At 37.2% G+C, this 12,701-nt stretch overlaps 1 protein-coding gene across 1 annotated transcript in view; it reads right to left on the bottom strand.

The window, feature by feature from the left end:
• The window catches only part of LOC148945672 (cytosolic 5'-nucleotidase 3-like), an 81,456-nt gene that overhangs the window by 12,189 nt on the left and 56,566 nt on the right, over positions 1-12,701 (bottom strand). The window contains exons 3-5 of the mRNA XM_089097485.1: positions 11,531-11,753; positions 6,417-6,592; positions 2,853-3,040 (exon numbers count right to left, since the gene is read on the bottom strand). Coding sequence (XP_088953611.1) covers positions 2,853-3,040; positions 6,417-6,592; positions 11,531-11,753 — 587 coding nt within the window. The remainder of the gene's footprint in view (positions 1-2,852; positions 3,041-6,416; positions 6,593-11,530; positions 11,754-12,701) is intronic.

Raw genomic sequence — 12,701 nt, 5'->3', positions numbered from 1 at the left:
AATTTATTTGATGATAAGATTTGATCTATGGTGGGTTAGTTCCGTTGGAGTGCAACTTCATACTCAGGTATCATATATATTGTCACGTTCCTTATGTGATCTAGCAGTATCTTCGTGAGTGCTTTAGCGAGTTAACAAGTAAGTAAAAAAGGTCAGTAATTGTCACAATTACTTTTGTATCCTTTCTTGTGCAAGTGGACTATGAAAGATGTTGGCAAGGACTAGGGGTAGTCCTTATTTACCCCTATATATATATATATATAAATACTACTTATTTTCCAAGCAGCTGTTACTATTCTATGGTATAAATCAATGATAGTATCAGATTTTACTTTGAGCAATTCTACTTGAATGCTGCCTATTCCGGTGCTTTATTAGATTTAAGGAATTTTAGGGCAACTTCTGCATTTGACCTTAGGGGTGGTTCCTCATTCTTTGAGCTAGAAAATTCTGAAAGACTTGAAGGTTTGGGTTTACTGTGAGAATAAGCTTTTTCTGAAAATGTTCTTTCTAACAATCGTGGACTCCGGCACGAGTGGTAATTTTCGGCCCATTTTTATCCAAAAAATACAGGCACTTCGTAACTTTGCTATTTGTTAGATCTTTACCACGTTTGAACATGAGGTATGATTAACCCATTTGGAGGTCGTCTTCGCACTATTGAAATTCTTCTGTTATCATGTTTTTAAGTGCCTGGTGGGTTTTCTTCTCCACCTAGCGCTGGGGTTGTTTGAATCTATCCTTATTTTCCCGATCTTACCTGTTTCGGAGAGTTTGTTATTCGCTGCATATTTCAGTAACACACTGAGTAATCCATACCTTATCTCCAGCCAATTTACGACCAAAGACAAGCTTCACTGTCTAATATATAGCCATGCTACTCAGGCACGTACACAGGAATTTGTTTCGGGGGGGGGGGGGCCAGTTTGTTTCTGGGGGGGGCCAAATCCTTCAAACCCATATTTTCTTTCTGTTTTCGCAAGTAAAAAGCCGATTCCTTGTCAGTGCGTTCCATATATTCTGCCAGAGAGCAAGAGGGCTGCATCGCCTATCTGTCCTGCGCTGGTACATGGCAATTGCGCCTCTGAGAGAGCAGCGGTACCCACTTGTATTGGTTTGCTTCGTGGAGAGCTTGTCCTTCCTTTTTGGCTTTGCAAGCGTCCGAAGGTTTGATATTCCTATTCCGGTTGTAAATTTTGGTAGACAAAATCGTTGTTCAGATGAGTTTCGTTGTTGGTTGTCAATATTAGGGCAGCCCCGGATGCAGTACCTTGTCCGTCAGTTTTCCGAACGCGGTAGCTTATTCTTTCGTTTCCCCGAACGCGGTAGCCCTAGTTTGTGATCTCATTACGAGACAAGTTTCTTGACTGACTTTCGAAGCGATGGTAAGCCGTTCCTCTCTGCTTCTAGCCGGGACCGTTGACACTTTTAAGTGTGTTTTCCGCTCTTTGCAGTTAGCCTACCAGGGAGGATCATTCCAATTGGCTTGACGGCTTCCCCAAGTAATTTATTCCATTGCCGGAGGTAAGTTTTATCTTCGGGACGTATCCACACGTTCTTTAGCTCAGAAAGATTGCTATCAGAGGGGCTCACCTCCATCTTTGTCTGTATTTATCCCCCAGGCAAGGGTAAATCAGCTATTTAAGACCCATGGAGACTGCCCCCCTTCCTCTAGTCCACGCGCTCTTATTTGATATTCAAGGGTATCATCCCTATCTAGAGAATGTTCCCTTATCCGCTGCCTGGGGACACGCTGAGTTGCTTTAGGGATGCACCGGCGAATGTGCTTAGGAGCTGAGCTGAGACCTGCATACTATACAATTATGTATAGTAGTGCCTATAATCTTACTTAGACTTAGTTCATCCTACGCCAGCGGGACCATAAAGCGCTAACTGTGCTTCTTCACGGCGACCTCTGAAGAGCTTACAATCATACGTAGGTCTTAAAAAGCAGTTACCGGCAGTGCACTTTGGTCTAGCTTAGGTTTCGATGGGTATTTAATGATGGGTGGCCGTCTATTATTTTCTTTTTTAGTATATCTTTTTTATTTTCATTTTTTTTTTTTTTTTTTTCCTTTATCGCTGCATTTTTTGTCTTAGAGCCTTGATAAATCCTTGCCATTTGAGCCTTGCCAAAAATCTTGGCATTCGATGTTGAACGTTTTGTTTTTGCTGACTGTCATGTCATACATATTTGTTGTACGTGTTTCTGCTGGAATAATAAATATTATTTTTTGTATTTACAGTCTGCCATTAAGTTACAATTTCTTTTAATCCTATCTTATGACAAATCCCCCCCCCCCTCTTAAGAGGGAACCTGCTTTTCATTTGGCAACAGATTGGTGAGCAAGAGCATTCTTTCATCCTTCATCCTTAAACTATGCCCTAACGAACAAATATTTTCTTTCACAATAGCCTTAGAAAGTGGGATCGAACCAAGTTTTTCGTATAGTTTATTGTTCAATAAACAGTCAATTTAGCAATTCCCTAAGCAATTTTCAATATACAGTCAGTTTAGCAGTTTAACAATGCATGTGTTCCACGGCCATATATTGAGCATGTAGAAATTTCCACTAGGCTATTTTCAGTCCATAACATACGTATTTTCCGTTTAGTTTGCAAAGCCCTATTTCCAGTTTTGTACGGTTTAGTATGAATCTTAATTACCTTATCATTCCCAACTACCTGATTTACTTTATATACTTTTATTACCTTAATTATCTAATTATCTTGTTTAATTATCATTTTAGGTGGTTTTAAAGGTTATTATAATTAAAAGGTAAAAAAATTGAAAGTAATTTTTAATTACCTTTATTACCTTTAATTACTTTATCGTTCACAATTTTTATTACCTTATCATTCAAAAAGCCTATTTTCAGTATTGTTCCTGGTTGATGAACACCTTCACCCATATCAGCATCACCTAATGCATCACCCATAACTATGACATTGCTCCGGTGTTTGATATCACCAAAATAGGAGGAGGCAGCAATGGCGTGTTCATTCTTGTTGAACATATGAATGAGCGTTTTTTCATAGCCTGGAACAAGAAGGGCTTAAGACCATGGCAACGAAAGCAGAGCAACAATACGTTATTTTAAAACGGGAAGCGTTGGATGATTTGCCCCCAACCACACATTGCACTCCCGGCCGAAGGCATCGAATCAGGAGATCGGTACCTGCGCAACGCAGACCATTGGTTAGCATGCGAAAAAGTTTTTTAAGTTAAGTTTTAAGTATTGGTAAAGGACAAATTCAAGAAAGAATAATATCGATAAAATCAGGTTAAAACTTGTAATATTCATTATAAAATTTATTAATTACTCTTTAATTATTATCTTTATTAATTATTATCATCATTAAAATTTACAAATTCCTTGATACACGACAAACTGAAACAGATCAGTCTTTGTTCTCTACTACCTAATAGGAGCATTAAAGGGCCTGAACTGAGTAGCCCTTATTTGAGAAAGTTTCAAGTCACAACTTCACAACTCAAATACAGTTTCGTACATATTAATGTGAATAAAAGATGTACTGTTTCATACGCAGAAATTTCCTTCGGAAGGGGAGTGCAATAATTAAGAAAAAATACATGCGATGATTTGAATAAGAAGTGTCGAAAAATCAAGAATTTTTGTAATTCGGAGTTTTCTGAGTCTTTAGTTCACGAAATTAATAAGAATTGTACGTAATTAGCCTATACTCAACATTTTCAACCATATGTATTTGAGACTTGCTTAGTACCTTATTAAGTACCAAACAAGAACAGCCAAAGAATACCTTTGCTCTCCAGTTCTTATTTGGAGGACTAAAGGGGATGAACTTTCTTGGGAGAGTTTCGACTCACATCATCCCTACCCACAATGAATTTGTAGCTACAGAAGTGCCCAAAAGAGGCCCCTTGTCTTGCATATAATTTTTTTATGGGGGGGGGGGGAGGGGGGCAATAATAGAAACAAATTGAATAAAAAATTTCCAGGAAATCAGAAAAATTTTGGATATCGGAGCTGACTTTCTTTCACAAAGTGAAGGAAAGCAGTATTTAATAAGGTTAAGTTCTAGATATATCCCCATGTATTATGAATCTCGCATAGCACCTTACCTCACAACGTACCCAACTAAAACAGCTTAAAAACTAAACTTTGCTCCACACTACCCAGTGGGGCATGGAAGGGGTCGAGGTGAGCAGCAATTTTTCAAGGGAGTTCCGAGTCGCATCCCTTTACCTCTTTATTTACTCCGTACTAAATGTTTTAATGCTACAGAATGTTGGGCCCTTGGAGATTTTCCAAGTTCAGTCGTCTTTAGTCACCTTTATTAGCCATTCTTAGTAAACGAAAAAGCGGAATATAGATAAAATTCAACTTATAGTAAAATTATGGAAAACAAGAAAAAAAGAATGTTAAAAGCAAGGAAATTTATTTCAAATTTGTTCCACTTTCCGTTTTGCTGATGGCGAATATTGAATGTTCGGCTAAGTAGCCAAAATATTCAAGCAGTTTTCTTCTGCAATTCACTGACTTTAAAACATTTCTTCAGAAATGTTTCATTGTTTGCATGACGTCATCTTCATTGTTTGCATGACGTCATCTTCATTGTTTGCATGACGAAAAGTCAGTATGGTCTTTGTCATGATTTAAATTAAAATAATGATTTTACTAGGAAGCAACGGATGGCATCAAGTGATGTTTTTTCTCAAGGACGAACTTGAGTTTTCTCTAATCAGTTGCTCATGCTCTTTAGACTGTTTTACGTACCAACTGACCCCTGACCCCTAAGAAACGCATCACCTTCGGCTGTGCTAATTAAAAGTTCGACATACGCCATTTTTGAAACTTTTCAGGAGAACAAAAAAAAAAAAAAAACGGACAAAATTTGTCGGCTGTGGTCGCTCTGAAGGATGAGATTAATGGAGATAAAGGGAACATATTCTAAAAACCCACTTTTTATGCTCGTCTCAATGGTATAAATTAAATTTAAATATTCGGAGCGAATTCAAAATTATTCCTTTTTATGCCATATGTCTCCTTTTTTCATATGGATGAGATAATCCTCTTCTTTCAAAGTATCATGAGCGAATTCAAAATTAATCTATTTTTGGCGTATGTTTCCTTTTTCCTTAACAAAAAAGAAGACAGATGCCATTACAGCTCCATAAGATAGTCCTCTTATGTCAAAACTGGTCTGCGTCTCTTTTTTATCTTCGTAATGGTACAAGATAGGACAATTCTGACTACACCATTCGATTCCTCGTGCTGAGTTTACCCACGAAACTTACGTAGCTCATTTTTTACCAAATGGTATATGTCACACTTTTAAATGTCACAGCCGCTTTGTCGCCTGGACGCTGACAGAAAGCGTGGAATTTGTTTCAATACATGAAGATTATCAACCACAGAGAAAAAGACGGGTTACCCTTCCATGTTTCCATAGTAAGAAGTATGCTCTGATCCCATTGGTTCATTTTTGTGACGTATTTTCGCAAGCCAATGACATTCATTTATGGAGAAAAAAATTACCCTGTCCATTAAAAACCAGACAAATTAATGTTGAGCAGCAAATCTAAACTGACAAAGAAATACAATTTCCAGTGAGGCAAGTAACTCCGCCTTTTTTAAACTCGATTCGTTTTAAAAGCAAGCCAAAAGAAAGTATAAATTTTGAGTCACAGTATTCTTTATAAGAAAATTCTATTTCTCTGTAATTTCCTTATCTTCGCTAATTAAAACGCTTATGAAATGACACAACGCAGTTTTTGTATAGCCATAGAATTTATACCAAGATTCCTTGATGTGGCAGATAGCTTAGTGGAGAAAATTCTTTAATGCAATAGCAAAAGATTAGTTAGCGCTCCGGACTTGAAATCCAGAGGTCAGGGGTTCGATTCCTTGTGTCACCGATTATTTGGTTTGGAACAGGGATCAATGGTGCGACCCTGTAAGCTCAGCCAGAATCGACCCAGCTCTAAATGGGTACCTGGACAAATCTGGGGGAAAAACCACGGGAACCGTCTGGTGATTTGCCGCAAACCTCGCATAGCACACCCGGCCAAAGGCATTGAATCAGGAGATTTTTACTGGGCAACACGCAACTTACACCTGCGCAACGCCGACCATTGGTCAGCATGCAAAATTTTTTTTATTTTTTTTATAGCAAATTTAATTTTTTTATTTTATTTAAAATTTTAGTTTATAATTATATAATATATTATTATTGATATTTATTTTATATATTATATAATTATATTAAAATTGTATTAAATTTTATTTTATGTAAATTTTATTTTTTCATTGAAAAAGAAAAAGCGACTCTTCATTTAGTTTTTCAAATTACTTAGATCCATGTGTAGCTTACCCATTAGTGATACTTACCCATTAGTTAGCAACTCACCAATTACTGTAACAATTACTTACCAATCAGCTTCCCATCTGGTGCAAAAGTGGCAAAATTACTAATAGTATGAACGTTCGGCCGTTTGAGGTCGTATTGAGCTAGACATGCATCTATTATGTCTCCAGTGCCAGCAGAAAAGACAAGAAAAGGTATATTCATCCTGAATGTCAAATCAACGAATATGTCCAGTCCATCTCTGAAAAGTGAAAAATTATTAAACAAATAATTGTTAAAACTCAACTACGATGAGTTTTCACAGTTATGGGAATACTTTGCAAAAGATGAAGAGCAAGAAAAGGAGACTAAAATCGAGAAAGAGGATGAGAAAGGGAGAGACACGGATATAGGAGGAAGAAAAATTTGGGGCAAAGGAAGATACAGAGATAGAAAGAAAGAGGGGTGGGAGGAATGAGCGACAAAAATTGAAGGAAAGAAAGCCCGTATGTCATATCTACAAAAATATTCAAACATAGGTTAATATAAACTAAAAAAAAGGGGCTAATATAGGCAAAGAAATATGGGCTAATAGAGATATGTATCAAGAACAAACTTATTATTCTATTACTGAATGAACTTTAGAAGATAAAGAAGATCGACAAAAAAATAGTCAAGCAAAAAGACAGGTGGAGAGGTACGAGAGAGAGAGGGAAAAAAGATATTTTTAAGAAGGAAATAAGAGAAAAATTACCAATTCTATGCCCAAGGGTAGCGGACTAGGGGGAGGGGAGCTCAAAAGACTTCCCTCAAAATATGAGAACTTACTTTCTGGCTCTTTAATTAGAAAATGTCAAACCTTTAGGAAAAATTTCGAAGCTTACCCGTCCCCTCGAGTCGAAATTCTGGGTACGGCTCTATTCAAATGCAATAAAAGGATAGATGGAAAAAACAGTTAAGTTTCGCTCTACTATCTTATAAATACTTCCAATGAAACCTAATCAATTTATTCTAAAAAACTACTTTCGTGGCCATTGCCTTTGCGCCATTTTGCGCCACACACCTTGGCCATGACTTGCGCCATAAATACACATCATCAGCTAATTCAGCTAACTACGAGTAAAAAAGCTATAAAATACAAAGTTTATTAAAGCCGTCCTAGCCGAGTGGTTGGCACGCTAGACTTAAAATTGTTTGTCCGTGAGGAGTGGGGTTTGAGTCCTGGTGTCAGGAGTTATTCGGTTTGGAATGAGGGTCAGTGGTGCGACTCTGTAAGCTCAGTCACAGTCGACCCTAAATGGGTACCAGGAGAAATCTTGGATAGCTAAATAGCAAGGATGTGCGAAAGCACAGGATGATTGGCCTATAGCCCTCCATTGCACTTCCTGGTTGAAGGACCATGAAAAGGAGATCAGCATCGCCCGTTGGGACTGCAAAGTTCATTTCTGTATTCTTTAAATTTTATAAAGGGTAACATTGTATTCGTATAAAAAAGTCAGGATAAACGTTGTTTCGTATTGCATACGTTTGATGTTTATATATGTAAGCTTTTAGACTGGCCCCACTGCAACCCTTGAAGGTAGTTTGGGGATAAAATTTGAGGGAAGGATATCACGGTGTTTACAGGCATTGTTTTTAACATCTACAACATCAGGCATTTTTTTTAGGTCATCTAGGCATTTTTTTTTACATCCATACTCAGCTTCGCTCCAGCGAAATTAAATCATATTTAATAATAGTTCAAAATATGGAATTTCTGGACCATGGCAAATAATACCAAGAGTAAATTTCTAAATTTTTGCGAAATGGTTAGACTGTCCATAACTTCAACTCAAATGCCCTTTTAGACCAGCATACTCTAAATATGATCTAAAATAGGGGCAGTCGATCTTCATTAGATGGACCAATGGGACGTAAAAACGTACCTGCATGAGGGGGGGGGGGGGGGGAGAGAACAACAAGGAGCAATATGAAAAATGTGAGTTTAAAAAAATCTTCGCTGAGACACCTAAACCCTGTAATCCAAGCATAAACTTTCCATCCCCTTCACTGTGAAGGCTAAACCAGTGCGCGGCTTAGCCTGTATGTAAAAGACACCCGTTATGTAAATTTTATCAAAACAAACAACCTGAAATTGACTGCATTAAAAAAAATGAGATGTTCTGCCCCCCCCTCCCTCTTCAAAGTGGTCAGAAAGGGTACAGAGTCCGTAACCTGTTACTCTAAAGATGTATGCACCCGATTTCTCCGAAAATAGAGGTGAAAGACCTTGAAATTATACAAGACCGTCAGATAAATTGGAAAGCTCACTGAAAGAAAAACATGGAAAGCCAAAGCTTCTTTTATCCAGTGCTAACGGATGGTGGGAAGGAAAACTCCATGTAATATATAAAACTTTAGTAAGACCGATTCAGTCATATGGAGCAGTGGCATTGGTCAATTGTCTCAGATCAAAAGCTATAGTATCCCTTTAATAAGAGTTCCAAGGCTAGCGTAGCTAATAAATGCCTCAGAATACCATGGAACGACCACGGTATCCACGGAGCTAATACCAGGACTTCAAAACATTGAATTTTTTTTAGAGGAAGAAGCAGCAAAATTGGTGTTAGACTGTGGATTATTGGTCAATGGAGATTTAAGAAATTGATCCACGGAGCTAATACACGGTATCCACGGAGCTAATACCAGGACTTCAAAACGTTGAATTTTTTTTGAGGAAGAAGCAGCAAAATTGGTGTTAGACTGTGGATTATTGGTCAATGGAGATTTAAGAAATTGATCCACGGAGCTAATACACGGTATCCACGGAGCTAATACCAGGACTTCAAAACATTGAATTTTTTTTAGAGGAAGAAGCAGCAAAATTGGTGTTAGACTGTGGATTATTGGTCAATGGAGATTTAAAAAATTGATCCACGGAGCTAATACACGGTATCCACGGAGCTAATACCAGGACTTCAAAACTTTGAATTTTTTTTGAGGAAGAAGCAGCAAAATTGGTGTTAGACTGTGGATTATTGGTCAATGGAGATTTAAGAAATTGATCCACGGAGCTAATACACGGCATCCACGGAGCCAATACCAGGACTTCAAAACGTTGAATTTTTTTTAGAGGAAGAAACAGCAAAATTGGTGTTAGACTGTGGATTATGGGTCAATGGAGATTTAAGAAATTGATCCACGGAGCTAATACACGGTATCCACGGAGCTAATACCAGGACTTCAAAACGTTGAATTTTTTTAGAGGAAGAAGCAGCAAAATTGGTGTTAGACTGTGGATTATTGGTCAATGGAGATTTAAAAAATTGATCCACGGAGCTAATACACGGTATCCATGGAGCTAATACCAGGACTTCAAAACGTTGAATTTTTTTTGAGGAAGAAGCAACAAAATTGGTGTTAGACTGTGGATTATTGGTCAATGGAGATTTAAGAAATTGATCCACGGAGCTAATACACGGTATCCACGGAGCTAATACCAGGACTTCAAAACGTTGAATTTTTTAGAGGAAGAAGCAGCAAAATTGGTGTTAGACTGTGGATTATTGGTCAATGGAGATTTAAAAAATTGATCCACGGAGCTAATACACGGTATCCACGGAGCTAATACCAGGACTTCAAAACGTTGAATTTTTTTTGAGGAAGAAGCAGCAAAATTGGTGTTAGACTGTGGATTATGGGTCAATGGAGATTTAAGAAATTGCTCCACGGATCTAATACACGGTATCCATGGAGCTAATACCAGGACTTCAAAAATTTTAATTTTTTTTGAGGAAGAAGCAGCAAAATTGGTGTTAGACTGTGGATTATTGGTCAATGGAGATTTAAGAAATTGATCCACGGAGCTAATACACGGTATCCATGGAGCTAATACCAGGACTTCAAAACGTTGAATTTTTTTAGAGGAAGAAGCAACAAAATTGGTGTTAGACTGTGGATTATGGGTCAATAGAAATTTAAGAAATTGACAGCCACGTAGATATCTGCAAGCCGATGATGATTAAATGTGAGTTGTTGATGATGTCTAACGATAACATCATCCCAGTAATAAAATTCAAGAGGCAATTCCAGATTGCCATGAAGGATAGGAGAGAAATAGAGCAGGAGATGGAGTTCCTTCACAAAAGAGACGCGATAGTTTGCTTGACGGAATGTTCGCCGTTTGAAGGAAAGTCTGAAACTGGCAATCTATTATACCTTATTACACCCGATCTGGATGAAGGAGCAATTAGCAAACATCTGGGGACTTATGCTACAGGGTTCAAAGCTGAAATGTTTGGAATAGAACGAGCAGCAAGAACACTGATATAAAAAGATTATGCAGGTAGAAAAGCATGTATTCTGACAGATAACCAAGCATGTCATAAGGCTCTTCACAGTATAATCACCAAAGAAGTGAAGTGAATTGCTATGAAGCACTGAACTATCTAGCAACCAAAGGATGCCAAATTATTCTGATGTGGTCCCAGTATATTCTGGGATCAAGGGTAATAGGATGGCAGATGGAGCAGTCAAGGCTGGAACATCACTGAAGAATATGAACCACAGCCTTTGATCACACTTCACATGGCTGCTGGACAGCAACAGTGAAGAGATGGAGAATTGGAGAAATGGAACAAAACTGGAATTGGAAGGTGGGATACAATGAACTTGGAAGTACTTCCAAAGTTAAATCCGCGCTGAATAGACACATACTACGCCTAAAAGGTCGGAGATAGGAAAGGTAACGGAAGCTACAATATGAATCAGGAATTTTGGAAAGCGCGACAATTGGCATTTTTTCAGTTTATTAATAAGAGTAATCAATGTGTCTTCGGCAAAATAGATTAAATTGGTAATATGTGTCTTTAGTGTAATTGGTAAAATTAGATTAGTATTAAGTGTCTGATCTCAGTTCCTGACAAAATAACGATTACAAAGTTGAAAAAATACCAAGTGTCGCCAGACACTAGATGGTGTTGATAGTTTTTTTTTTTGTCAAAACCAGCGCCAGTTTCCATTCTTATAAGTTATTCATACTCTTTGACCTGGGCCTCGACCATATTTGAGTCAACCCAGCAAAAAAACAAAAAAACAAAACAACAAAAGCCCGAGACAGGAGCGCGAGCCTTTCCGACTGGTACCGGTTGATTGGCTGATGTAACAACCAATGAGAAACCAGAAAATTATGACGCTAAAGTTTATTTTGTCTGGCTTATACCTGAAATGTATATCCGCTTCTTGAACCATAGTTTCAAAATCCTTCTTGTAGATATCACATTTTTTCAAGGCTTCATGCGCGCCATTATACCACTCTAGCATTAAAGGAATTTTCTCTTTAGGTGTCATATGAGGGTCCACCTCAATGGGGTAATACTGATGTAATAATCTTCTAGTCTCATCTCTAAATTCTTGAGTAACTACGCTGCTTTGTTCCACAATGCCTAAAACAAGAGAAACCAATTTGTTAGGCTACGTTTTTTGTTCCATTTAGCCTACAATTAAAATGAAATAAGAAACATATAATAATAGGTAAAACCTTTAATTAATAGTTTTAAATATTAAGAGCCATTATATATTTTCATTTCATTTAAATAAATTACCTACACAAGGGGAGATAGGGGCGAAAGCACCAGCTTAAAAGTCTATGGAGGGAGATGTCCCCTAAATTTTTTTTTTAAACAGCTTTTTTGTTTCCTTTATCAAGCAATACCTTTTTTTGTATTTTCAGTGAAAAATTCAAAACAATAAAATTGAGCCTTTGAATTTTAGAAAATACATCTTGCCCCCCCCCCTACAGTTTGTGAATTGATGAAATTGTTCAAAGGACCTCCAACAAAATAATGCTTATTATTCATCCTAAGAAAATATGTGCAAGGGATTACACTGTAGGCTACTTTTGATAAAAATTAAATATCCAAGAGGAAAATTTTCTATCAAGGCAACTGTATAGAAAATAATTCTGAGTGTATTTAACACCATAAATTATTTTCTCATAAAACACTTTCTGAGCTTTATTTACAAGATTAGGTTTCATCATTGAATTTTTCCCACACACTTTTAAAAAATTTCGTTGACAGTGTCTACCAAGAACCGTCTTAGAAACCGAAATAAAGACAAAAATCAAAATGTAATCAAAATGTAAAAATCAAAATTGTAAAAATAAAAATGAGGCTCTGATAGTCAGCTATTAAGGGTTATTCAGCGCATACTAGCAATGACGTATTTAGGATTTCCGTTAAGGGAGGGCCCACCCCTAAAGCTACCGGAAGTCTACCAGCATCTAAGTATATTATTGTCAAAGTCCACTTTTTGAGCTTATTTATTACTATGCTACTAGAAAAAGATAAAATAACGAGTTCAATTAACTCATTATTTAGGTCTAATCTTGT

This window comes from Artemia sp. Qi Xiang Cuo, chromosome 12 (assembly GCF_049724085.1).
Source record: "Artemia sp. Qi Xiang Cuo chromosome 12, ASM4972408v1, whole genome shotgun sequence".
In the NCBI taxonomy this organism is placed as follows: Eukaryota; Metazoa; Arthropoda; class Branchiopoda; order Anostraca; family Artemiidae; genus Artemia; species Artemia sp. Qi Xiang Cuo.
Note: the sequence above shows the minus strand (reverse complement) of the source record. Positions and strands in the feature narration are given on the sequence as shown.